Genomic DNA, 27,697 nt, shown 5'->3' with positions numbered 1-27,697 from the left:
AGACAGGCAACTCCGGCCAGAGAAGAGATCAGAGGATCAGAGAAGGTGAGAAGGTGGACACAAAAATTCCCTGCATACTTTACATTCCTTTTTTTTTTTTTTTTTTTTTTTAGTTAACATCATAGCCAAAGAATTGAGGAGCAGCAGCGTGACACCTGCCGAGCAGCTGCCCTTCACTACATATGTAAGATCCCATGTACTCTCCTTTGGCACCAGACAGGCATCTTATGTCTAAATCAGGTAACGAGGCTCGTATATCCCGGAACAAGGGGTTGGCAATTTGGTGGCCATGCTTCACAGGTGCCGTCCTTCTGGGCAACCTCATGAACATGCAGTATGAAGTAAAATTTCAAGTTACCATCTCAAAATCCTATCCATCCACAAAACGGCAGGAATAAAATCCCAGGCACGTACAAGCACTTTCCTGGTGGGTACGACATGCTGTGCAGCGGCAGTGAGGTGGCACCACGACAGTGACATGGATGTTTCCAAGCCGATCTGACCGTGCAGCGCTGGGCAGAGGCTTCGTGCGGCTGCAGGGGCTCTGCAGGCACAAGGGCTCCGCACAGCCGGGCACGGCCGCAGGTCGCTAAAGCGGCTTTGGTTCTCTACCTACTGATGCTTGAAATAAATGGGCAGGAGATCTTTCTCCTTTTTAATGCCTTTAATTAAAGAGATTTTGCTCAGGTGGGGAGAAATCGACGGGTTGCGCCCAAGCTGGCTAACCTTAAACAAAAATAGATAACTTTTTATTCATAACACTGCTGACCTTGCCCGTTTTCCTCACCAAGTCTTTGCGTTAACACATCGACCCACAGACAAGGCATAGGCGGGCAGCGATGCAGCCCTCGGAACACACTGATCTCGGGTGTTTTGTTTTGTTGTTTTCTTTAATTTGGAAAAGCAAGCAATAAGCTCTGCTCAAAGGCCGCTCCTTTCACAACCAACGGAGCTTTCGATTTATCCTGAGAACTTCGTGAACAACGCAAAGGCAATTCCAAGAGACTCCCCCGAAACCACGCCACCCCCTACAGAACGGCAAACGAAGCGCTGACCCACGGCCAATGCGGGCGGGGCGGCGGCGCCTGCGCCGGTGCCGCTGTCGCTGTGGCTGTGCTCCGCTCGGCCGCGCCGTGCGGCCCGGCGCGCCTGGCCCCGCGCAGCCATGTGGAGCCGCTACCGGGGACTGCTGGGCCGCGGCCGGTGAGCGAGCGCGGAGCGGGCGGGGACCCTCCCCCTGCGCGGCCCCGGCCCCTGGGGCTCGGCCGAGGGCCGCGGAGCTCCGAGCCCCTGCCCGGGCACGGGGCCCTGCTCGCCGGGGAAGCCCTCGCTGCGGCCGGTGTCGGTCGCGGCTGCGGCACCGCCGGCAGGAGCGCGTTTGTTCAGAACGAGTCGTGTCGTTTCAGGTCCCTGAGCCGGAGGGCGTGGAGGTGGAAGAGCATTGCCGCGAACGAGAGAGCGCTGCAGTACCGGGTGGGCGAGCACATCCACGGCTTCACCGTGAAGCAGGTGAGCGCCGCCGCGGGCGTTTGCTCTGTTTGTGTACAGAAACTTCCCCGTGCTTAGAAGGCACTGGGTGAGGCCAGGCGTCTGCTCGTTAAGTACTTGCTTTGGATGGTCAGTCATGAAAATGATTCAGGAGTTCCTTGTAGTTACTTCTCTGCAGACAAATACTTTAGGTGCCATTAATACATATTCTTATAGGGAGCTAATTCTAGAGTAAATAATGCATCCCACGAGCTGCAGATGTTTCTGCTGCAGATGTGGCCATTCGGTGAGGCCTTCTAAAAGTCCTGACAGATAACAGGACTTCGCTGTGTGAATGTGTTTTGATAAACGTGTTCAAGTAATACGTTATTTCCTAAGATGGTTTTAATACCTGTGTTGGAAAGCTGCCATGGAAATATGTTAAATTTCTTTTTCAAAGGGAAAAAAGTAGGAGTGGAGAGTAAAGGATATTTGTGAGAAGTGATTGCTAGTGACAGAGCTAGTGGTACAACTGGGTCCTTGCTTTTCCTATATCTGCCCTAGCCACCGAAATATGCCTTGAATACACGCCTTTTCTTTTTGTATTTTGGAATGAATTTTTATCTGTACCATAAGAGTACGGCTCTTCGGTGGTAGTATATTTTTATTAGGTTAAAAATTAATTTAAATTTTGTTTTCTATTTGTGTAATTATTTTTTCCCCTCAAACCACAGAAACAAAAATTTATTTAATACTGTGTAAGCCACTATTATGTATAGGACCAACAAACTGTGATTCCTATATCATGCACAATTTATTTAATCTAGCTGGAGGCACACTGCATTAGAGATGTTTTCTTCCAATGCAGGTGACAGCTGTTCCTGAGCTGTTCCTGACTGCAGTGAAGCTTAGTCACGATGGTACAGGAGCCAGGTATTTACATGTGGCTCGGGAGGACTCCAATAATCTGTTCAGGTAAGACATTAATATAGGTATTGCATGTTCAATCTCCACATCACCTTGTGTTTTTTCGGTTGTAATCTGGTATCCTGGCTGGATTATTCTGTGATAACAGGGAGGACAGTACTTCCTTTGTAGGGCTTCTTAGAATTTTTCATGTTGGAAGAGATATCATGAAGTCTGTTGTTCAATCTGCTGCTCAGAATAGGATCAATGTTTAATTCAGGTCCAGTTCCTGCCTTGAAAACTTTCAGAGACAGAGATTTTGCAACCATAACCTTCCATGAAGTTTTTTTATTTGAGCCTTTTAGATAAAAATAAACGTGTTTACTCGTGTGCTGGAAACTCCTGTACAAACTCCTGTACCAACTCCAGAAACAGAAGTGCAGAGGCTGTACTCCCTCTGAAAAAGATGGCTGAGCACTCAGGAGTCTGAAGAAGTCAAACTCTGCATCTGGCAGTGGTGATGCTCCCATAAATCACAGGGGCAGGCAGGAGTGGGAGCACTTCTCTCACAATGCCTGCATTCCTCTCTGTGCTCTCTCCTGCAGTATCCAGTTCCGAACCACTCCGCTGGACAGCACCGGGGTCCCACATATTCTGGAGCACACGGTGCTCTGTGGTTCCCAAAAGTATCCCTGCAGAGATCCCTTCTTTAAAATGTTAAACAGGTCACTGTCCACATTTATGAATGCATTCACAGGTAAGTCCAAAGGAAATAATGCCACTTAAAATGCAAGAGGTTTTGTTTAAGTACAGCTGTCTATCGGTTCTCCTTGATTTGGCTTTGGAGAGCCATTATTATTGGGTGTGAATGTTGTGAAGTATTAAAAAGCTAACAAGGCAAGACAGCAAAATAAATATTGTTCGTTTGTCAGTTACAAAATCCCAGCAGAGTTGGAGCTTTTGGGTATACAAAAATGCATTTAATTATTTATATGGATATGTGGATAAACCAAAGTTTTCATGGTAAAATAGCTGCAGTGTTAAATATGTGTATTCCTCAGCAAAAATACATTTCATTTAGTACATTTCTTCTCTTCCAGTTATTTATATGGATGAGAAATTAAAAATCAACAAGGGCAAAATGCATCTTAGAATTTCTAAAATTCTGATTATTTTTATGTTTATTTATATGCAGCTAGTGATTACACACTCTATCCATTTTCAACACAAAATCCCAAGGACTTTCAGAATCTCCTGTCAGTGTACCTGGATGCTGCTTTCTTTCCATGTTTGCGTCAGCTAGATTTCTGGTAGGACAGTTTGAGATGTATGCAAACCTTCAGTTTAAACACCCCCCCCAAGTCAATAAAACCTTCAAACTCTCAACACTTTGTTATTAATTTTTCAGGCAAGAAGGTTGGAGGTTAGAACATGAGAATCCAGCTGATCCTCAGACACCTCTGGTCTTCAAAGGAGTTGTTTTTAATGAAATGAAAGGGGCATTTGTAAGTTTTGTGGGTGTTTGGTTTGAGTTCTTACAGATGGTGAAGTAGTTTCAGCTGTTAGTTATCAATGGCATTATTGCACCACAGATTCCCATTCCTCCCTTTGAAAATTTAAGTCCTCAGTAAAGTCAACACTGTTGCATAGATTTTGTTTTTTAAAGTTAGCCTGTCAAAAGCTTGTTTACATATAGAAAGGCATGTTGTTAATGGATTTTATTGTAAAATACTCTCTTACATTAGTATGGAACCCATTTTATTAAAGTATGTGGGACTGCATGTGAGGACGTTTTGTAATTTAGAGCTCTGAGGTCTTCTTGAGCACCTTTTGTCTTTTAAATGTGTTTTGGTGGCTTTCACTGAAATGTGGTGTTTTCCTATTAAGACAGATAACGAGAGGATATTTGCACAGCACCTGCAGAACAAAATCCTTCCTGATCACACTTATGGTGTAATTTCTGGTGGAGATCCATTATGTATTCCTGACCTTACATGGGAGCAGCTTAAGCAGTTCCATGCCACACATTATCATCCAAGCAATTCCAGGTACGTGAGATTGGTGACTGGCTTCTTAGGTTATTGGGTTAGTGCTTTCTTGTATTTTTGTGAGCAGAAAACCAGAAGCACAGTGTTTTTATCCACGTGGCCAGCAACAAAGATAACATGTGCCTTATAGAAGTTGGAATAGTGTGGAATAATAATGTTAGGGGGTTAAGATACAAGTAGCAGAGATTAATCTAAGGGTTCCTGTCCTCTTTGAAGTAACACAGATTGAGTAAGAAGTTACAAATTAATGATTTCATTTCCTCCTGCATCATTGTAGTGAGTTGTAAATAATGCATAGTCATTTGATTCAGGTACTGATTTGGTTGGTATTAATAAGGTATTTAAACTGGAAGTCAATTTGAAAGTTACATGTAGGGAAATAATTCTTTCTCCTGTACTAATTTTATGGCCAATCTGTTATTCTGATTAATTCACTTGTGGAACATCAGCTTGTGTCATGACAGTGAATTTACAATCTGTTGATTTTTCTCATCATCCCAGGTGTCCTGATGTAGTAGTGTTGAGATTTTAGTCAGGGGATGAGAGTTACCTGAGGCCCAGCTTGTGCTCATATTTGGTCCAGTGGAAGTCTTTTAGGTGTGGGAATGTGTTTGGTGGAGTGACCATGGAACCCAGCTATATTTTATAGACAGACAAAACCTAGGATATGGATCATTGTATCTTATGCTTAAAGTGTGAGTACCATAAGAATTTTCTCTTCTGAAACTCAGGAGCACTGGGTTTCTGGCTTCAATTACTAATATTTTTTTTTTCTGGAACATTGTATATTCCTGCAGCTGAACAAATTTGAACATAATAAAACTGAACATAATGAAGATAACGTTCAGTTTTCGGCCCACAAGCTGAGAAATGTGGGTTTTCATCAAGAGATTGTGAGTTTTATATATGTTGTATAGGTTGAAGACCCACCAAACTATTTTCCACTCCAGATATAACAGAATTACTGGAAAGCACACATGAAATTCAGAGTATAATACAGGTAGCTACTGTAAATTTTGTAGTAAATCAAGTGCTTAATCCCAATATTTTATTTGAAATGCAGATTTTTCACTTATGGTAATTTTCCACTGGAGCAACATCTGAAGCAAATACATGAGGAAGCATTGGTAAAATTTGAAAGAATTCACTCAAATACTGACATCCCAAAACAGAAACTGTGGGATAAGCCTGTAAGTAAAACCAACAAACTAACAAAAACCACTAAATCCAAAACCCCCTCAGGTTAATATTTTAACCTAACCTGCTGGAGTTACTAATTTGTTTAGAATTGTGCAAATGAGCTGAAGTATTTTTATTTTTGGTTACACAGGGGACAAACTACACTTACTTTTGAATTTCAGCAATGTAATGATTGCCTGCAGTCTTTTGTTTTTCTTATTTCCATTTTTCAAGTCCCTTGTCATTTGAAACACTGAAGCATTTATTAATGGAAAGCATTTAGGGCTAATGAAAGAAATACTGGTTCTTAGCGTCAGGAAATAGACTTTCTAACGCTATCTAATTTTCCAGACATGGGTGTCAAAAATAATTTTCATGTTCTCTTCCTCCCCCCTCCTCTTTTTCCTCCTTGGCTTGCCCAGAGGTGTAAACATTTCTTTCAAGAATAGCTCAGAATGTTATTTATGGCTGGATTTTCTTCAACCTCTCGTATATTGTCCACTTTTAAACATTGAGATGCCACTCATTTTTCAAGATAATGTGTGTTTGTGTATTTGCTCATGGATCTTAAATTTATTTACGAGCATCTGTAAAATTATTTTAAATAATTGGAAACTTGATGCTATGAAGATGCAAGTAATTTTTTTTTGTAACTTGTGCTGTGAGTTTATTGTGTATCATTTATTGTACTTTATAGAGAGAACACAGGGTAACATGTGGCTTAGACTCCTTTGCTACTGATCCTTCCAAGCAGACCACTGTCAGTGTCAGCTACTTGTTGACAGAGTAAGTATATCAAAATGAAATTCTGAATAAAAGGTTCATTTTAGATCTTTAAGCAAGGTGCAGGCATGTTTCTTGTCCCCAGTCCCTCTTGATAAATGTCATCTCTAAAGAAAATAATGCCATGGAAAAATAGATCAGTCCTGCTTTAGTAAATAAACGTTTAATTGCTGAATAATTTGCTTTAGCAGATAGACACAAGAAAAATCAGGTATTAGTTTACAGAGCTTTTCAGTGGATGAGACATTTGAAAACATTGTCTTCCTTTCAGTTCCCTGCCATGTGCAAGTTCTTCTGTATGACCCTGCTACTAACTTATCTCCCCTTGCAGCCCAATTTAAATTGCTTTCCTGGTAGTTATAACAAGTGAAAGATGCAGAGCCCTCTTATTTCCCTAAGGTCTGATGTGGGCTTCACAGCTGACAATTATTTCTCCCTTGCTCCCTCTACCTTTGTTTTCTCGTTCTTTTGAAATGGACTTAGTGAAACTGGGTGTCACATACGGTTTTTAAGAACTAATTGTTTTTCTTCAGTATTACAGACACTTTTGAAACTTTCACTCTGAGCCTGTTGTCTTCACTGATGGTTGATGGGCCTAATTCTCCTTTTTACAAAGCCTTAATTGAGTCTGGTGTTGGTACAGATTTTTCTCCTGATGTTGGGTAAGTATTGCAATTCACATTTCATCACTATAAGCAATGTTAGAAAAACTAAAAGGCACTTCTGAGTTGGAAGAACACATCTTTTATACACACAATTTACACCAGAGTAATCTTATTTTAATATTAAAACATCATAAGAGTTTCTCCTGGTGAGCTGTAAAGCATTCTCAGATGTAACTTCTGTCTCATCAAAGTACTTGGATAGAAGCTAAGTTGGTTTAATCAAAGTTGTATTGTTTACTGCTTATGAACCATAGAAATTGATAGGATAAAATTTGGAATACCTTCAGTGCCTTAATTTACCTGGGTTTTCATCTTGGACATTTAAGTATTACTCTGTAGTGTTTGTGAGCTCTTCTCTGTAACTGTGTTGCTTTTTTTTAGTCAGTTCTATGGTTTAGTAGTAGATAGGTTTGTCACATGTGCCTTTGTGCAGTCAGGTGCTGTTAACTTCCCATCACCTCAGTACCGAATTTGTCAGCACAAATAAGGAAGTGCTTTCCAGGCATGATTCATCTGTCTGATTTTTAGACTTGAGGATGACAAAAATCATGCCTTTTTCTCCAGTGACTCTCACAGGTGTTTAAGTGGGAAACCTTAATTTCTCACTCACCCATAATTTTAGTGTCTTACTCTACCTGGCTTGACCTGTTTCTACATGAAGTAGTTGGCTTTGTGCAAATTCTGTGTCCTGCGTGCCAGTGCCACGTAGGCATCTTAACATTCCAGAGCATGGCAGTAGAAATCCCTCTTTAGACACTGAAGAAGGGATTGTGTTATAGTTTTTGTCAGCTGGTCCTTTTCCAGGTTGACTGGATTGATATGGAGTTGAACTGTTGAGTGAACTGCCTTTAATTTGCCTTAGTGACTGTAGTGATGAATTTACAGGCATAAGTTTGAGTCCAGAGATGAGTATTGCAGAATCTAGGACCTGAGCCTGCCAGTGAATTCCTTCTGTGGTTTTTAGACATGTAATAGTGCATGAGCACCTATTGCTTTTTGTTTGTTGGCTTTGAACTGCTAGGTGTTCTGTATTTCTGCAAGTGCCATTGTTTTGTCTCTCTAAAGATGAGCTCTGTGGTTAACCCTGCCTGACAGCTTGGACAAAATTGTCTTTACTGTTATAATTTTTTTTTCAATACAGTTGATAACAGTTGTGGTAAACAGGGAAAATTTCACCTTAACCACTTACTTTACAAATACTGCTTTAGAAGTACTGTTCCACTCACCTGCTTAAGTAGAATGTATGTATTTGGTGTTACACACAGCTAAAATTTTCACCTTAAAAAGACTTCTTTACCTGAAAGAAATTACAGATGAATAGGAAGATGAACAGAAAAATACCAGCTTTACTTCTGTAGCTATTTTTCTTTCTCTAAAACCATATGCTGTGGATTTTCTTGACAGTGGCTACTACTACTGAAATTGAACACAAAATGCTTTTAAGTTCCATTTCTTGCCTATTTGGTAATTATTTTACTTTCTATCTAGCTTTTAAATCTTGTGTGTTTGTCTATTTGGAAACAATGGATGTTTTTTCCCTTCTCTTGCCTTTGTTGGCAGCTTTAATGCTTAAGTTCTAGTACTTATCACTGAGTTGGTTGTGTTTTACTCTAGGTTTAATGGCTCAACAAGAGAAGCTTATTTCAGTGTGGGTCTACAGGGTATTGCTGAAAGAGACATTGATACTGTGAAACAGATAATTGACAGAACAATTGATGAAGTTATTGTGTAAGTAATGCTAATTTTTTAAGAATACTCTTAATATATGAGTTAATATAATATGTAGCCATGTAATAATACAGACTTGTATATAATAACATGCCTTAAAAATATAGTTATATTACAATAAAGGCACCAAAGCAGAAGTAATATTGTTCAATACTCTTACAGCTTGTGTCTGCTACTTCCTTTATTGTAGTTTGTTCTCATCAGTGTAACCCTTCAGGAGTTTAATGATGTTAGTTCAGTTTCTCTAAATGACAAACATGATTACATTCTTTGACATCAATTTTTATTCAGTGTGAAAGACATTATGTTGTAATGCTTCCTTTAGCAAGCTAATAATTAATTTTCATAACTTCACTTAAAGTGATCAGTTTTAATGGATATGATTTCCTTCTCACATCACCCCTTCCCAAAGGAAAGGATTTGAGGAAGATAGGATTGAAGCTCTACTTCACAAAATTGAAATACAGTTGAAGCATCAGTCTACAAGTTTTGGACTTGCCCTGACATCTGTAAGTCTATGTGTGTTTCTTTTAAGAATAGTTTTAAAAAATCTACCACCTATGTCTTTATAATAAATACAGGTCATTTTGCTGGCTCTTGGTGCGTAAAACTTTCCACTTAAGGGCTCTTCCTTTGTCATATTGTGTACATCTTTCTTCTTTCTTTTCAGTAGCTGTCAGACTGTCTGTGGACTTCCCAGTGTATGAGTTAATCAGGCAGTGAGCCTGTTGTCTTTGCCTGAATAGCAGCTTTGATTGTAGTTGCACTGGTTATTCTGTGAGGGGCATATCATACTGGCTCTGGGAACTATGTGCTTTGGCTAGATGCCTCTGTATTTTCTAAAAGCCAAATAGAAGCACTGTATTTTTCTGTGGACTTCAGGATTGCACTGCTGCAAGTTAATTTCTAGATTCACAAGGGAAAATGTACAGTAATATAATTCTTGGCCTCAAATTTTAATGCCAAGCTGTTACAGAAAATCCATTTCACAGCGGAGTGTTGTGTCTTGAAGGAGTGCAAGTCATCTTATATTTGGAATGAGTGAGGTGCAGTATTTGCAGTCACTGTGGAAATCAGGGTGTCCTGCAGCCACTCATTCTTTAATCTTCTCTGTTCCTTTCTGCTCTGCAGCAACTTCAGTTCCTCAGTGGCTCTTCTGCTTTCTGTCTCTCAGGTGTCGTACATTCTTTGCATGAGCAGTGTTTCATTTCTAGATATATAGTTAGGCAAAGAAGCAGAGCGCTGGATTAACAGGGGATTTGTAAATGGGTGAGTACATACAAAAGTGGTTTCAAATCAGATTGCCATACAGCCAAATAGGCAAATTGTGGGTATTTAAGTGCCTGTCATGTTTCATGGTGAATCTGGCCAAATATGCCTGACTTTAATAGTCAGTACTTACTTTCTGGCATGTCTTCAGATGTTGCGAGTAATTCTATCTGATGAAATATTTATGCAGATAACTTTATCCCTCAACGTTTTTAAGTCTTGAAGTTGATTCAACTGCTATGCCTTCATTGTAGAAAAGAAAGCTCTTGAATATTTCTTGCAGTCTTGCAGCATTTAGTGTTAATATTCCCATAGAGGAGAGTTATGTTTCAGTTTATTTCCGTGAAGTCATGTTTTAGAAGTTGGCTTTGAAGAGGGCCTGGTTATAGGGACCTAGTTATAACTAAAGTGATCATAGATATCATAGAATGGTTTGTTTTGCAAGGGACCTTTGAAGACCATCCAGGTCCAACCTTCCTGCCATAACCAGGGCCATTATTCACTAAATCCAGTTACTCAGAGCACTTTAGACATGTCTTCAGACACTTCCAGGCAATGGAGCACCCACAGCTTTGTCAGCAACCTGTTCCACTGTCTCACCACCCTCATAGTAAAGAGTTTCCTCTTTATGTCCAATCTAAATCTACCATCTTTCAGTTTAAAACCATAGCTGCTTGTCCTGTCTGTACAGGATGTTTAAAAAGTCTTTTTATAAGCCCCCTTCATATATTAAAGGGCCACAGTAAGGTCTCTCTAAAGCCTTTTCCATCTCCAGGCTGAACAACCTCAAGTCTCTCAGCCTGTCTTTGTAGGAGAGATGTTCCAGCACTTTGATAATTTTCGTGGTCCTCCTCTCACCTACTCTAACAGGTCAATGCCTGTCTTGCACTGCAGACCCCAGAGCTGGATGTAGTACCTCAGGTGGTGTCTAAGAGTGGAGTGGAGGGGCAGCATCACCTCCCTCACCCTGCTGACCCTGATTCTTTGGTGCATCCCAGGATACAATTGGCTCTCTGGGCTGGGAGCACTCGTGGGCTCATTTCCAATTTCTCATCTACCAATATCCCCAAGCCCTTCTCTACAGGTCTGCTTTCAAACCTTAAATCACTAAACTTGTACTGATTATTGGTCATGGCCCCAGCCGCGGTGCAGGACCTTGCACTTGGCCTTGTTGGAACTAAATGAGCTTCATGTAGGTGCACTCCTCAAGCCTGTCCAGGTTCTTCTGGATGGCATCCCTTCCCTCCACAATGTCCCCCACACCTCTCAGCTTGGGGTCATCTGCAAACCTGCTGCAAGTTCCCTCACTGGCTGTGTAATTAATGGAAGTGTTGAATAGTATTGCACCCAGTACAGAGCCCCGAGGGACAGGCAGTGCTTGTTACAGATCTCCCTTTGGATGCTGACCATTGGAATGCAACTGCTTGCATGTCACCATCCAGCCAATTCCTTATCCATCCTATGGTCCATCCATCAAATCCATATCTCTCCAATCTAATAGTGAAGGATGTTTTTTGGGACTGTCAAAAGTCTGGTGAAAGTCAGGATAGGTTACGTCAGGTTTGGTATTAGGAAAAAGCTGTTCACAAGAGTGTGGTCAGACATTGGAACAAGCTCTCCCAGGTGGCTGGGATAGAGTTAAATCTCTTCCCCATGGCTGGAAGGGGGCTGTGTTCTGGGTCTGTGCTGATACCACAGGGGTGTTTCCATTATTGCTCAGTGTTGGCACAGTGTCAAGGCCTTCTCTGCTTGTCCCCCTCACCCCACCAGCCAGGAGGCTAGTGATGGGCAAGGAGCTGGGAGGGGACACCAAGGAACAATTGACCCAAAGGTTTTTTTTCTTGAGCTGAAAAATTAATTTTAATGTGAGGGACTAAAGAATATTACAGTATATTTCCAGATATGCACAGCTATGCAAAAAAAAAAAAAAAAAAGGTAATAATTTTAAAAATGGTGGTTTGGTATGGTGAAATTAGAGGCAAGAATGGAGAGAACAGGGGATAGGTGGTGATGGAATAGAACCTTTATCTGAACAATATTTTCCCCCTACAGCTACATTAGGATTGCTCACTCTGTGTCTGCTGTTCAGGTGTTAAGGTGGTTTTGGAACACTGATGCTGTCAGTTATAGAAATGCAGACGGATTGTCCTGTTTACCTAATTATTCTTTCCCATTCAGTACATAGCCTCCTGCTGGAATCAAGATGGGGATCCAGTGGAGCTTCTGAAGATTGCAGATAAAGTCTCTCAGTTCAAGCAGTGTCTTAAAGAAAATCCCAGATTTCTTCAGGAAAAAGTTAAAACATACTTCAAGGTAGGCAAACCTACAGAAAATTACATTGTATTAATTTTTAAACACAATTTTGTATTTGAAGTTAAACTGAAGGCTAAATTTTTTATCATCATATTGCCTGTTTCTAGGTGTGGCTTGGACAGCAACATATTCAAATGAAGCATGCTAATTTTAATGGTTTAAATTTCCACTTTTTCAAAGTGGAAAAAAAAAAATTATCTGGCTGGTCATTTGGAACCACATTTAATAGAACACTGATAAATTGCCAATGTTTTACCAAACTATGATTCCTGTAGAAGGGCACATCTTTTTCCTGATGAGAAGTTCAGATGTGAACAGAGAATTTTGGACTAGTGTGTTCCTTAGTATTGACATAGCAAGGTGTAGCTCCTTTTCCTTGCAGAGGATTTGGTTTCAAGTAACATTGTCTTGGTCTTCCTCATGTTCCTTGAACTGCTGTGTGAATCTTGCTGTCAGTGCCAATTACTTTCTACTCTTTCTCTTCTTTCCTCTCCAGATGTTCTTCTGCAGTTTTTGCAGAAATAAAGAATATCCAGTAAAGGCATTATAACACTGAATGGTTCTGAAGCCCTGCATTAGTTAATTCCAGAAAAGAAAAATCCAGTGATAGCAATGTAGCAGTGGAAAAGTGCTGTGGGTTTTTGGGTTTTTTGTGGGGTTTGTTTTTTTTGTTGGCTTTGTTTTGTTTGCTTGCTGTTTTTTGTGTGTGTGTTTGTTTGTTTTGTTTTTCCCTTAGTCAACTTGTTTGTTTTGAAAGGCAGATTTAGTATAAGTAACTGTCACCCTGACTGGAATAAATCTGGATTCTAATATACTCAAAACCAACAAGAGACAGTGGCATCAGTTTTCCTAAGAATATTTACTCATATCTGGAGGTAGGGAGCTGTTAAGGTTTTGGCTTCTGTAGGGAAGAGATACAGGTGCATTTGTGAATGTCCTTTCCTGTGCAGTTCTGTTGAGGGGGCTGAGGCAAAGGCACATCTCAGTAGGAAATGATGAGAAAAGTTGGATGTTCTTGCATCATAAGGTTATGCACTGTTGTACCTTGTGCTGGGAAATTATTAAAGCAGGCAGGCAGAGAGCAAGGGGGAGAATGCTATTCATCCTGTCCATTTTGGTATGGCTGGTTAATCTCACATTTCTCTCTTTAACTCTGTAGTCACATTTCTGTAGTCTTTTCACAGAGGCATGGGGGAGATAAAGTCATAGAACAGAATCTGATTACCTTGTCCTAAATTATTGGTGTCTGTCAGTGCTAGATGTTGCTGTTTGACTCCTACATTGAAATGGACATTTTTGAGGTTACTGTCTTTTGGCTGGCCTCCCTTTCCTATTATGGAAAATGGAAGCTGCTTGAGTAATTTTGATACTGAAATTCCACAGTCTGGTGTAAAGAAGGAAGAATTCAACAGCAGTTATGACGCCTGCATAATGCCTGGAGTTCTGTGGCAGCAAGGGTGACGTGTAAAGTGTTTCTGAGCAGGATGAAGCATGCACATTCTACATCATTTGGGATCTCTGTGCACTCAAGCTTGGGCAGGTTGAAAGAGGTGTTTAATCAAAGCCTCCTGCATTTAACAGAATTTCCCCATCTTAGAACACCCTCCAGATAGAACTTACAGCATGTAGTGTTATGTACAGTTGTTTAACCTGGATTTAATTAAACTAATGAGTACTGTGTGCTGTTGAGGGATTCTGACTCTAGAGTGAAACTTAGCAGAAGGCTGTTGGTGCTTGTTCTTGTGGTGAGCAGCCTCTTCCCCACAGCAGCTTGTTCTGTATGAAACCAAGGGTTCAGTCTGTGTGGTAGTGATACTTTTGATAATGTGCAAGCCAAATGATGCACAGGCTGTTTATCCGCTGCTGATGGAGCAATAAGCTGAGGCAAGGAAGTTGCCCTCAGAATTAATGCTTTGTTTTGGGTTATATTTCTGCAGGATAATCCGCACAAACTGACTCTGTCGATGAGTCCAGAGGAGGACTACCATGATAAACAAGCTAAAATGGAAGCAGAAAAGCTGGAAAAAAAGGTCAATGCACTTTCTGAAGAAGAAAAAACACAAATCTTTGAAAAAGGTTAGGTTGCTTTTTCACATTTTTATATGTATAACAGTTTTTTTCGCTGTTGTTCTGTAGAATATCTTAAATTCTCAGGTGCTCTCCAGCATTTGCTCTTAAAGGGATGGGTTTTTTTTTTTGCAAATTTGTGTGTATGTTTTACAGGGCTATGCAGGGCAGTGCTTACACTACAGTGGATGGTTGGTATATTTCATTAGTTTTAACAGTCGAAAATAGAATGATCAATGTCTTCATTAGGACAGAAAAAAGGAAATTGTTTTAAAATAGCAATCTGTTTATTCTTTCCTGTGTTAACTTGCACTGGGTGGAAGGTGAATTCACAGAATCCCAGAATGGGTCAGGTTGGAAGGGACCACAGTGGGTCATCTGGGCCAGCCTCCCTGCTCAGGCAAGGATGTCGTAGAGCACATGGCCCAGGATTGCATCCAGGCGGTTCTGGAATATCTCCAGAGAGGGAGACTCCACACCCTCTGTGGGCAATCCGTTCCATGCTTGGTCACTGCACAGTTCTTCCTCATGTTCAGCTGGAACTTTTTTGTGCATCAGTTTGTGTCTGTTGCCTTCTGTCGTTTTGCCCAGCACCACCAAGCAGAGCCTGGCTCCATCCTCTTGGCATCCTCTCTTCAGGTACTTACATACCATGTACCTTGAAGCTGTTTATTTTTGACCATGAGGTCTGCTCCATGCTCCTGTAAAACTTATATTTTGTAATTCCGTTTCTTACATTTTCTGGTTAAAAAGCCAACTATAAAAGTAATGCTGGGTTTAACTTACTCTGGAGAATAACTTATGCTTGAAAACCGTGGGCAGTCATCTAATTTTGTTAGAGCAGTGTAGTCACAGAAATCCTCCAAAAGTGTGGCGTTAATCTTCTGAAGCTTTGGTGTGTGACAGGAGATAGGGGAGCACGAAATCAGAGGAGGCTTTCTACTTACAGAGATAAATTGGAGAGTACTCAGAGGTGACCAGCTAGTATCTGAAAGTCTGAAATGTGAAAGTAATCACAACAATTTAGCTGCATCAGTGTTCTGACAGAGCACTTGAGTAAGAACTGGAACGGATTGGTTAGAAAGAAGCTTCTTATCTGCCAGGTCTGGGTCGATGCTTGCTGAGCTGAGTGACAGGACAGACTGGCAGGTGTCACTTAAAGATTAAATTACATGTTACTGTAAGCAGGTTGTGAAGAGGAGATTGGAAAGAAAATCTAACAAGAGTGTTCTCTTTGCTGTTGTTACATGCTAATCTGCAGAATTTGCTTTAGGAAAATATTTGCAAAATTGCTGATAGAAGACTCCAAACTTAACTCTTGAGTTTTTCTGCATCATCTCAGTAGGTTTTACGTCTTGACAGGACTTTCACTACAAGCTGAAAATGACAATTTGCTATTCTTTTATTACTAGGTTTGGAATTAATTGCTCTTCAAAGCAAACCTCAGGATACCTCTTGTCTCCCAGCTTTAAAAGTGTCTGACATCGAGCCCAAAATCCCCTTCACTGTGCTGGAGACAGCACTCACAGGTTGGTGTCACACTGTCTCGTGTCCCGAAGAGCAGCAGTGTTGGGTTGTTCCCTGGCTGCTGGCCCAGCTGTGGCCCCTTGCCCAGCACATAGACTGGCTTTGTGGCCCATAGTTGTGCTCTTTTTCCTCCAGTCCAGCCCAGCACCTCTAGCAGATGTGGCAGTGGATCCGCAGAGCCGTCGCCTCTGAGGGGCAGCATGGATATGGAGCAGCCTCCCATCCTTCCCAGGGCTGGCAGGAGCTCCTGATGGCAGCTCCCTGCTGCAGGCATGCTCCCACCTTGCCCTGCAGTCAGAGGAGTCTCTTGAGCAATCATTCAGTGCTCTTGAGCAATCTCCTCACTTTCCAAAGGCTTACCCAGGTTGCAGAGCTCTTGGCAGCTAGGGCAGCCAGCCTTCCTTACTGCAGTCCCTCCCTTCCTTACAGAATATGGCCTAGAGGAGCCACGGGAAAAAAATAAGTTACTGTAATTCCTCATAACTTCAGTGCATGTTTTTCCCTGCTTTGCTAGTGGTTTCCTCAGGGACTGATAGAAGATGGTAGTTCTGAATTTTGTTACAGTTCTGTCAAAATTTTGCAGGTAAATACAGTTCTTTCATATATTTGTAACAGACGTTTTTCTTCAGAAGTTATCAGCAAGTGTGTCAAGACTGTTAAATTTTGATGCAAAAAATGACCTGGTTTTGGGAAAATTCTAATGTCTATAGTCTAATGACCTGGTTTAGGAAGAGTGTACAGTACAAGAAGCTGCTTTCCTCAATTTTTGAAGAGATGAATGCAAAGATAAGGAAGAAAAACTTTTTGACTTGTTCAGGAACAAGTTACTACTTACTTGATTTGCTATTTCTCTGTTAGAAGAATTCTCTTTTCAAATTGTCCAGGTGTCCATTACCTTACTATGGACAGAAGCAGAAAAACCCCTTTGGTCCAGCATTCAGTATAATGTGCAAAATTTAAACGAGAAGTGGCTATGAAATACCAATAGAAAATTTTTCTTAATGGGATGTTCTTGTAAGAAATCATTTTGCTTTTGTGTGTTTGTAGTAGGAAGCTGCTGGTTATTCTTTGCTTTTGTTTTTTATCCCTAGCTGATGACATTCCTGTGCAGTACTGTGCTCAGCCAACCAATGGGGTGGTTTATTTCCGAGCTGTTTCCAGCCTGAACACACTTCCTGAGGAGCTCAAGCCATATGTGCCACTCTTCTGCAACGTCATTACCAGGTGAGAGGTTTGCTTTCTTAGAAGCTGAAGCAACAGGCTGTGATACAGCTTGCCAAAATACTAATACTGCTTTTAATAATTGCATCTGTTCTTACTATGAAATGGAAAGGCTAATAAATTGGTTTCCTGCAGAAAAAAAGTCTTCTTTATTCCCCAGTGTTGCTAAATTGTTTCCCCTTCTCCACCAGTCTCTGCATTGCCTTTTTGCCCAGTGTCAACCCAAGCATTCCCTCAACAGACTGGAAAATTTCTATAAATGAGAAATAGCCTAGCAGAGATTAAAGATTTTGCTTGAATGGACTTCTGGTGCAATTTTGCCATCTGGGGACAGAAAGAGTGACCCCATCACAAGGGAAAGAGGAGGACAGAGCAGAACAAGTGACCTGGGCTGGGAGGAATGTGTTTTTATTGATGAGAACAATTTATGTTATTAATGTAGTTCTTAAGGATGTTGGTGGCAAGTCTGCACATAAAGCATGCTTTTTAATACAGCATTTTAAATTAGCAGGGTGCTTTAATTGAAAAGCTTGGTGGGAAGTTTTTATAAGTTATGAAGTATTATGTTTGCTCGATAATGCCCCAAATTGTTTAGTTGTTAAATTAGTATTGTCCTACAAGCACTTTTTTACTAATTTACTAATTTACTAATGCTGCATGGATTTTGGTTTTGGCATACACTGAAAAGGGAAGCAAATCTTTCTTGTTTTTCGCAGGATGGGATGTGGAGCTCTTGATTACAGGGAACAAGCCCAGAAAATAGAACTAAAAACAGGTGGTATGTCTGTCAGCCCACATATCATTCCAGATGATTCACACCTGGATGTCTATGAACAGGTAAGTGAGTCAAAACCTTGCAGATATTACACTTGCAGGAACAGTTCTGTAGTAAAGGGTCAGTCAGGGCTTCCAGGTAGAGGGTCAAGCTAATGTGCATTGGAAGTCCTTGTAAGGTATAAATTAGATAATTACAAGAACTTTGTGTTCTTTGTTAAGGGCAGTGCTTGATGTGGGTGTTGTGTCTGAGGCAGTGCTTTGCTAGCATCTGTCACCATATTTTTGAGTGCTCCAGAATATTGTGGAAGCAGAGGGTCAGGGGCAGAACGGTGTGGTGTTACACACAGAGTTTGCATTTAACGTGTTATGTCACTGTTGGCAGCATCATTAGATCTGTGTGTTGGTCATAACAGTTCTGGCAATATTTCTTGAGATTTTTGCAAATTTGCTAGGTGTCTGCTCTGTGTGGATCGTGGAGTTAAATCAAGGGAATTCCCTTGGAGAAAGGTGCACCCCAGAACAGAACTTGTACTTTACTGTATGAAATCTTGTGTCTGAACTGTTGCTTGCTGTTGAAAAGAAGAAATTGAGGAATTGCCAGGCTTGCTTTGTGAGAAGAGCAATCACATTTCATGTCTGCTCTCATTTCAGTAGCACAGCCTGCATTAGAGTGACGTTGTAATGTGTAGCATTAAGTTGGCATCATTACATCACTTCCATGAAAAGTTACTGTGCATTTCTTGGGCCATTGCTGTGGTTGTTTTGTGTGAAGGGTTTTTTGTGTTTTGTTTATTTTTTTCCTTCAGGGTGTGCTCTTTTCATCTCTGTGCTTGGATAGAAATCTGCCAGACATGATGCATTTATGGAGTGAAATATTTAACAAGTACAGTACATTGGGTTTTGTTTGTTTGTGGGTTTGCATGTGTTTTGGGGTTCTCTTTTTCGCTCTTCCCCCAACCATTCATCTCTTCTTAGAGATCCTACTTTGGGATTTATTTTCATAATTCTATCTCTAATGTCTTTCTAAACTTACGTATTGCATCAAAAGCATGACTGTATAGTGGATTAAATGGACAACCAACAGTTTAAATGCACTTTGTTGAATTTGGCATGATGAATGATTCAGTAAAATAAATTTCAGTGGTGTCATTTTGCATGAGACCTGCTTGTATTCTTTTTCAGCCCAAGATTTGAGGAGGAAGAACATTTCAGAGTGCTGGTTAAAAAGACTGCCCAGGAGCTGTCAAATGGTATTCCAGATTGTGGGCATTTATATGCCTCTATTAGAGCCAGCAAAAACCTCACACCTTCTGGAGAGCTGCAGGAAATGTTCAGTGGGATGGATCAGGTGAGAAGTTAATAATGCCCTTCAGCAAGGCCCAAATCCTTGACTGTGGAGTTACAGGCTGGTTTGTGTTAATTCTTCCTGTTAATTTCATCTGTGGTCTTTCTGCCTTCCCTTCCTGCACAGGTGAAATTGATGAAGAGAATAGCAGAAATGTCTGATATTAAACCAGTGCTACGCAAACTACCACGAATTAAGAAGTATTTATTAAACAGTGACAACATCAGGTGAGCTAAAAAGAAAGGGCATTTTGGTTAAAGAGAGGCCATGGCCTGTGAATATGCTTTTCTCAGTGCACCTCATGGTGTACTGGGGTTCTATGAAATGGGATGTCCATGGGAAAACTACAGAAATGTTTAATTTAAATTCCCCTTGCTTACAGAGCAGTAGCTGTGGTAGCTCATTTTGTTCAGTTTTTAAATGGTTTGAGAAACTTACAAAGCAAAACTTACTGAGCAAATTTTGTAGGTAACAGTTGTACCCAAAGCTTGTAAGTGACCTGTGCAATTTTACAGAAATAGTTGAAAATCTGCCTTTTACTTTTCTCTTCAAGGTGCCCCTTAGACAAATACTGTTATATTGTTTTGTAACAGTTGAATATAGTTTGGTTTGGATTTTTGTTTCGCTCCTAAAAGAAAAGCAGTGACATTCTGAAACTTGCTTTATGCTTATATTGGAAAAGGTAAAGAGAGCACATTAAGGAGTTTAAAGCCAGATGCATGAGTTCCAAAGATGGGTCTGTTTGAAGTGACATAAGTTGCAAAGTTTTGTTTTTTAAAGCATGAAATGATAAAGGAAATTATGTAAATATTTATAGTGTTCAAAAGCATGTTAGGGCTGCCTGTAAAGAGAGGATAAAGAGGGCATTATTTTCCTTCAGAGACCTTTTTGTTTGCAAAACTGAGCTAGTCCTGTCTTGTGCACAGAAGTGGTTTGACAGCTACTGCTCAACTTTTGGTCTGAAAGTGTTCTAGGATGAGCAAAACAGCAGCAATTGGACTGTAATTTTTTTTTTCACATCAGATGCTAGATTGACTATATTGCCTTTCTCTCTGTTAATGATTACCTGAGATCACTGACCTAACATTCTGATGATTTAATAGAAAATGCTTAGAAAGACAAAGTGGTACAAATTATAAAAGACTTTTTGAAAACACAAAACCATACTTAAAATCTTGATATGTATTTCTGACAGATGTTCTGTGAATGCAGCACCTCAGCAGATACCAGCAGCATCTAAAGAAGTAGAGAAATTTCTAAAGGGCATAGCCAGAAGTAAAAAAGAGAGAAAACCTGTTCGTCCACATGTGATTGAGGTGAGAAATTGTCATTTGTGATTAGGGCATCAAATACAATTGACACTTGATCATGTCAGTACCATTGTGCAGTCAGAAAAGTCTGAACTCGGATATTGTGTCCATGTAAAGATGTCTGAAGAAATCTGCCAGACATCTCTGTGATCAGCTGCTCTGTGTTTTGCCATGGAGTGTCTTCACTGCAGCACAGTGGACAATAGAAATGCAGGAGATCAGCTGCTAAGCCTTACCCTGGGGTTACTGCTTCAGCGTGGGATGTGGAAAAAGAATTTCTTCCTTTCCTTGTTGCATAAAACTTACTTGAGCTTTACTTGAAATGGTGGCCAAAAGCAAATAGGGCATGATGTGCAGTTCCTCAGTTGCATATGAGTTTGTTTTGTTATCAGGGTGTTCAGGACATTTGGCACAAAATATGCTTGATTCAGTGGAGTTGACAAAGGATCTGCTCTGTCACTATGCAGATCTGTCTTAATTTCTGATGAAACTGGAATAACCTCCCAGTTCCTTACCCATGAGTGAAATGATAGTTTGTAACTTTATGGGCCTCATTTAATCAGGGTCTTGATGTCTCTCAGTGCCAGATTACTCTTGGAAGAAAATAATTTGATTTGTTTAGGAAATATAAAGAAGCAATTGAGCACCTTCTTTATGTTTGTGAAGGCATGGTTTGATAATTGCCTTAGAGAGGTTTGAGTGGAAGGCGTTGCATTTGTAGTAGTCTTGGTCTAAATTGTTAAATCATTTTTTAATATGAGAACTGGCTCTCTTGCAGAAATCTTCAGAAGTGAAACCTGTGGGAAGTGAAATGGTTACTGGTTTGCAGATCACAAGGAAATTAGTTAATGTAAGTACATTATTGGTGAGGGATATTGGTATTGCAGGGCTGTTACTGATGGTAATGGTCCATCTTAAACTGTTACAGAAGCACTGAAACATAATTCATGCCCTTCAGTTCCACAACTAACCATCAAATTCAGTCGCCTCCAGTTGGTCCCCTCCTTTCCTTGGTCTCCTCCCTAAATGATTCTCAATGACAGTGACACCTCACAGAAGAGCATTAGTGAAAATTAGGTGAAAATGAAGATCTGTATTTGGCTACAGGAGTAAAAGGCATACCCTGAACTCTCCTTTTAGAAGAGAGGGGCAGGGAGAGCTCAGCCCAGTGCTGACCAGTGCTGCTAATACACTGCTCAGAGTTGTGTGAAGATCTGGGAATGGGGTTTCTGAATTTAAGAAAGGATGGGGAGTTCTGAAATAGTGGCACTGGAGGTGTCTAAGGATGTGCTTGTGGCTAAGTGATGATGTGTCAGAGGCAAAGGAGCAAGCTCTGCCGAGGCCCAGAGACATTGAAGGGACTGGAAGGTTGGAAGTGAGGTTGTAAGGAAGAATTGAGTCTGTTGCAGGGGAAGTTTGAGCAGGAATTTATACTACAGCTGCTGTCATAAATAGCTTACTTTTTTGTGGGTACACAGTTCCTGACTCTGTTTTCAGTGTCTAGAATGGATGGGTTGGGATATGATGTGATGATATCTGCATGTGTGACACAAGTGGAGAGTTATGAACACGTGTTTCAATCAAAGTAAATCTGTGGCTAAATCCAAACTCCTTGGTAGTGATTCAAAATCTGCAGAGCTGAGAAGGGGGGGTGCAAGGATGGGTAGCTGGTGTATGGTGTCCCCTCTCCTTTAGTTTTCCAAGGCAATTCTTTGTACTGGATTGCTGATCCAGGAACAGGCACAAGGGAAATGTCACTGGTTGCAGGGTAGGATAAGTGGCAGCTTTAGCATTTGTGTGTCTGTATGTTTGGCAGAATTTCCTAGTTCTCAAAAAAGTGAAAGTTCTCAGATGGGTAAATTGTCTCTGCTGCTGTGACAATAATGTGTTCTTGTCCTAGGATCCTACTTTCAAGCCATGCCAGATGAAGACCCATTTTGTACTTCCCTTCCCAGTGAACTATATTGGGGAATGCATTCGAACGGTTCCCTACACAGCTGCAGACTATGCCAGGTGGGAAGCACAACATCAGGGAGCTCTCTGTGCACTGCACAGCACAAAACAAAACAGAAAGGGTTGGGCTGACTGTGGAAAATGGAGTGTTGATAGAAAATGATTTGCAGTGCATTTGTCACAAAATCTTTACGAAGCAGCTGTTGCAGGGCTGGGCCCAGAGCAGCCTTGTGAATACTGAGATTAAGTGATGAGGGGCTGCTGTCCCCTACCCTGGAATAAACAGCCCTGCCTACTTGGATGTGTCCTGAGTTGACAGTCCTGTTGCATGTAACAAAGTTCAGTGCCCCTCTTCAGTGCCCATCTTACAATGATGTGACATTATTCAGCTATTATGAAATAGTGAGCATTGCTGTTGAAACTGTCATAGATTACAAGCAGCAGTGCATTGCAAATGGGGATCTGGGTGAGCTTTAGAGGCAGTTGAGACTATTACTGTTGCCCAGTTCACTTCACGTCTTCACTGCTTCTATTTCTCTCATTTCAGCCTTCGAATTCTAGCACGGTTGATGACAGCTAAATTCCTACATACAGAAATCAGAGAGAAAGGAGGGGCTTATGGTGGAGGTGCTAAGCTTAGTCAAAATGGCATATTCACATTCTACTCCTACAGGTAACAGTGCATTTCTTTCCTCTTGATGCCTGAGGGGACCACTGACTGCATTTCACTCTGTCTTATTTTTGACTTCCTTGTAGCAGTCTTTCAAGAAGAAGTGAAATAAAAGGGATGAAATTAAGTGAGTGATTCAGTGCTAATTAAGTTAGATTGCCCAATAAAACCATCCTTGCTTTATCTAGTTTGTATCCTTGGGAAAGCTTAATTTATCTCTGCTGGTAGCAACCACTGCTGCACCTCTGCACTTTGGTGTTCACTGTCTCAGTCTCAGATTTATGTATAACTGGCTTTCACTTGTTTATTTCTGGGTTAAGGAGGCCCTTAAACAAGGAAATTAAAGACTACTCTAAATTTGAGACCATGAAGTAGAATGGTGATGTTCCTTAAGATGCTGAGTTTGAAAATATGCATCTTCCTTAAAGCAACTGTCTGAAATCGTCAGAGATTCAGCAGAAAGCATTGCTGGTGATAAGCTAGAACTGCTTGTTCCTTCTTTTCTATTCTTCTCTTTTGCCAGTCCAGAACAGTTACCCTGTATTTAGCTTACCAAGGCACTTTCTGATGAAATTTGAACTGGAGGTATTACAGTTGTAATCCCCACTAGCAAGGTTGTGTGGATGGAGTCCTGGCTTCAGTTGTTTTCCTCGCCCAAAGGCAGGCTGGCTCAGTGCTTGGTCAGGGTTCCTGACTGAGGTTTGAGCAGTCCGGCCTTTCTGTGAAGTTTCAACATGGCAGGACTTGTCCTTGCCAGTAGTAGTTAACCTGTGGCACCTGTTTTACAGAGAGTAAAAACAGGTGTGGCAAGAAAAGCAACAGAGAGAAGATAGGGCATATCATAAATATTCCTGGTGTGGGCAGTAATGGCAGTGGTGCTTTTTGAGCCCACTGTGAACAGCTTACCTCACCTGCTTTTATTACACCACTTCTCTCTACACCATCTTGGAACTACTTTTAGGCAGCTGAAGTTCTGTATCTGTGTGTCTAAAATTCTGAATCTGCTTGGTTTGCAAGACTACTTTCTTCTGGAAAAGAAATGAAAAACCAAACCCCAGAACCTCTTTTTCTATAAAGAAAAGTTTATAATTTGTTTTTCCCCATGTGTAATGCATAGTAAATTATGAATGAAGTGAGAATGAAGGAATTTCGGTTTTTCATTTTGTAAGACAGAACTAATTAATTTTTATGTTTTCTTTTTCTTCTAAGAGACCCAAATTCATTAGCCACCTTGAAAACATTTGAAAAAGCAGTTGAATGGGCCAAATCTGGAGAATTCACACAGCAAGATATTGATGAAGCTAAACTAGCAGTGTTTGCTGCTGTGGATGCACCAATAGCTCCTTCAGACAAAGGTACATTCTCATCATCCTCCCAGTGCTGTCAGTGTTTATTTGCTTTTGAATTTGGGTTTAAAGGGAAGAAAATACTTCGCTAAACTGTGTTAGATGATAAAATTTGTGTTTGGAAGATGAGGGATAATGGCAGTTTTGATGAATCTATTGGCTCCTGTTGCTCCTTTTCAGAAACACCTCATCCACTCAGGTTCTGCTGAAGTTTTGTGTTACTGCTCCTCTGTGTCACATGGAGGTAGATTGAGGAAATTATTTTGGGTTTGGAGAACATTATATGCAGACAAATAAAAAGAAATACTGGTCCTCTGATTCAAAAAGAGCTGAGGGATTATTTTCCTGACTCAAGCAGGCATATTGACTGTGAATGTCACTAGCCCTTTGTGCATATGTTCTCTGTTAAAGCACAGAAGTCTGGTGGGGTGGAGGGCGTTTTTAGCTTCTTTGCAGATCTGCACATTCATGATGCATTGGTAGTATCTTTTCAGTTTACTGACATGTAGCTTTGCTGTCCTCACTTCCCTCCCTTGTTCTCTAGCTGAATTTCAATCCAAAACTTGCCCAGTTAAAACACGTTTCCTTCCCATACACAAAAGAATTACAAGGTTAAGATTAGTGTTATTTTAAAATGTGCTTGTATTTGCACTAACTTTTTAAACAGGAACACTTCAAATTAAGCTTTTACCTGTCAGGATCTGGTTTTGGTCTGGGCAGTTAAAAAGCAATCGGTGCGAGGTGCACACGAGTGCAGTGCCTGCACTCTGGGTGTTGGTGTCAGCGAGGGATGACGAGCATTCTTTGGCATTTGAACACAGATCTTAACAGAGCACTGAATAGGAGAGCTCTGTTCCAGAGGCCTGGGAACTGGTGCAAGGAATGCCTGTTCCTTCATGCTTTTGAGTCACTAGGCACTGCAGATGGATGTGAAAACCTTACCTGGCTGGGAAGTCAGCCCTGCCCTGGGCAGGAGCTTGAACTAGTTGACACAAATCCTCCCAGCCACTTTTATTTCCCTGTGGTTATTTGCCTGACAAAAAGCTTTTCTGTCATTATTTTGGAGTTCTCTGTTTGTTCAAGGAGCGATTAAAATGCTGTGGGCAAGCACTCCAACGAAACATTAAAGCGTTTGTGTGCAGATTTCTGTGTGTAGTACAAAACTGTGAGCAAACCTTTACGTTGCAGATACATCACAACTGATGGGAAATAAAATAGTTACAAAAACAGAAGCTTCATGAAATGCAGTTTGTTTAAAAAGTTGTTAGAACCAACACTCTTCAGAATGAATTATGTCTAAGTTTCCCAGACCACTATTATGTTCAGATTTTTGACATTTGCTAAAATAGTATTGTTTTTTTCCTAAATAGGAAACTGTTACTACCTCACCCTGGTTTTAACTTACTGTGCTTGATTCAGTTGGATTTTCTCTCAGCATGATGGTTTGATGGAAGCCTCTATTCCTTTTGCTCACACATTCCTATTGTAGTTTGTTCTCATTCCTGCACGTGGCTGTGACACATTCCAGTGCACCAGAGCAGTGTGGTTTTGTTTTCTTTTCCCTAGGAATGGGTCATTTCTTGTATGGGATTTCAGATGAAATGAAGCAGTCGCACAGAGAGCAACTTTTTGCTGTCAACAGTGATAACTTGGTTGATGTATCAAACAAGTAAGCCTGTGCTCAGTTGTCATATTTAAGTTACTGGATTTCTTCCTTTGGTCTTTCATACTACTTTCACTATTTTCTTCTGTAACCTAGAAAAGGATATGTTAATTATATCCTGCTTATTGCATGTTTAGCAGATGTAATTCCCTCCTACACTCTGAGTTTGTAGGAGATTGGGTTTGATTTACTTTTGAAAGGCCCAGAAACTGTGGGTAGACCAAATGAGTGCACTATATGAGCTGGTTCTACTCCACCTGTAGCATTTTGTGTGTGACTTCTGAATTCCACTGTAGATGTAAGAATTCCACTACAGCCAAATACTCATTGTGATGAGTGGGCACAACACAAAGGACACTCTTCCTGAGATGGGAGTATTTTTAACTTTGACAGCAGAGCTGTGGTTAACCAAATGTAGCAGTTTCTCACTTGTTTATGTGTTTTTTTTCATTTCCAGGTACCTTGCAGCTGGGAAGAGCACTCGCGGTCAAGCTGTACTTGGCCCAGAAAATGCAGATATCACCAAAGATCCCTCATGGGTCAAACGATGACTTTGGCTTTTCTCTGGGTGTTCAGCTGCAATCTGTGTGACTACAACATTAGGGTTTTTAGTAAATTTTAGCAGTGCTATGGTCCAACTGAAATACTCTTTGCTGGTTTTTAATAGTGTTCACCAAACCAGTTAGAAGCTCCCCTTCTCAAAATAATGTGAAAAATTTTCTAACCATACAGTATTTAAGAGCAAAAATTACATGCTCTGCATGGCAAAGACAGAATTTAATCTTTTACTGAAGACTCAGTCCTCCAATCACATATGAATACTATATAAATGAAATATTTTTGTATATGTAAAACTCTAGTTTTAAATGGTGTTTTGTTTGAAATCATGTCTGCTATTGGGTATATAAAGAGCTGTCTCTCATACTGACAGATTTCATTCTGTAGTGTGGTAATTCCAGCTGCCTTTGCATAAGCCACCTCCAGCCTGCGCAGTCTGTGACATTACATTCCACCAAGCTGAGTGTGCAGGGCAGTGGGAAAATCCCTAATCAGTCAGGGGTGTCTATTTTGTATCAAGTTCAGTTTAGCTTGACAGTTTGGGCAATGTTCAGTCAGATTTTGGTACACCATGATTTAGGATTTACCTTGTTGCCAAGGTCCAGTTAACATAAACTAGCATGAGAAAACATTTTTGACTGTTTTTCAGCCTCATTACCCTTTCTGATCAGTATTGGGGGTGTTAATCTTAAAGAAGCTCTGAGAAAAAGGAAACATGAAGCAAGGGCCAGGTTACACCCTTATGAATCTCACCTTGCTGAAGCTGTTCTTCCCCACTCCCAACCCCAAGAACTAGTTTTATCATTCCTGTACAAGGGGAAATTATTCCAACAACTAGCCTGATCCTGAAGCAGTAATGAAAAAACACTTGCCCTAGTGTGACTGACTACTTCCTGCAGAGC

General features: G+C 40.7%; 1 protein-coding gene across 1 annotated transcript; it reads left to right on the top strand.

Annotated features, from left to right (window-relative positions):
- The first annotated feature begins 1,085 nt into the window (after positions 1 to 1,085).
- On the top strand, positions 1,086 to 27,167 carry PITRM1 (pitrilysin metallopeptidase 1). Its single transcript, XM_041489978.1, has 27 exons — positions 1,086 to 1,203; positions 1,407 to 1,509; positions 2,336 to 2,442; positions 2,979 to 3,130; positions 3,569 to 3,683; positions 3,782 to 3,878; positions 4,261 to 4,421; positions 5,485 to 5,611; positions 6,298 to 6,386; positions 6,917 to 7,045; positions 8,663 to 8,776; positions 9,189 to 9,285; positions 12,224 to 12,358; positions 14,296 to 14,434; positions 15,838 to 15,954; positions 17,044 to 17,176; positions 17,890 to 18,010; positions 18,757 to 18,833; positions 19,133 to 19,298; positions 19,422 to 19,522; positions 20,491 to 20,611; positions 21,384 to 21,455; positions 22,506 to 22,618; positions 23,106 to 23,231; positions 24,438 to 24,583; positions 26,141 to 26,243; positions 26,695 to 27,167. Exons 1-27 carry the CDS (start codon positions 1,166 to 1,168, stop codon positions 26,786 to 26,788), a joined length of 3,093 nt encoding a protein of 1,030 aa, XP_041345912.1. The 5' UTR covers positions 1,086 to 1,165; the 3' UTR covers positions 26,789 to 27,167.
- Positions 27,168 to 27,697: the final 530 nt, after the last annotated feature.

The sequence above is a fragment of the Pyrgilauda ruficollis genome, unplaced genomic scaffold (genome assembly GCF_017590135.1).
Source record: "Pyrgilauda ruficollis isolate IOZ18807 unplaced genomic scaffold, ASM1759013v1 scaffold12, whole genome shotgun sequence".
NCBI classification, from domain to species: Eukaryota; Metazoa; Chordata; class Aves; order Passeriformes; family Passeridae; genus Pyrgilauda; species Pyrgilauda ruficollis.
Note: the sequence above shows the minus strand (reverse complement) of the source record. Positions and strands in the feature narration are given on the sequence as shown.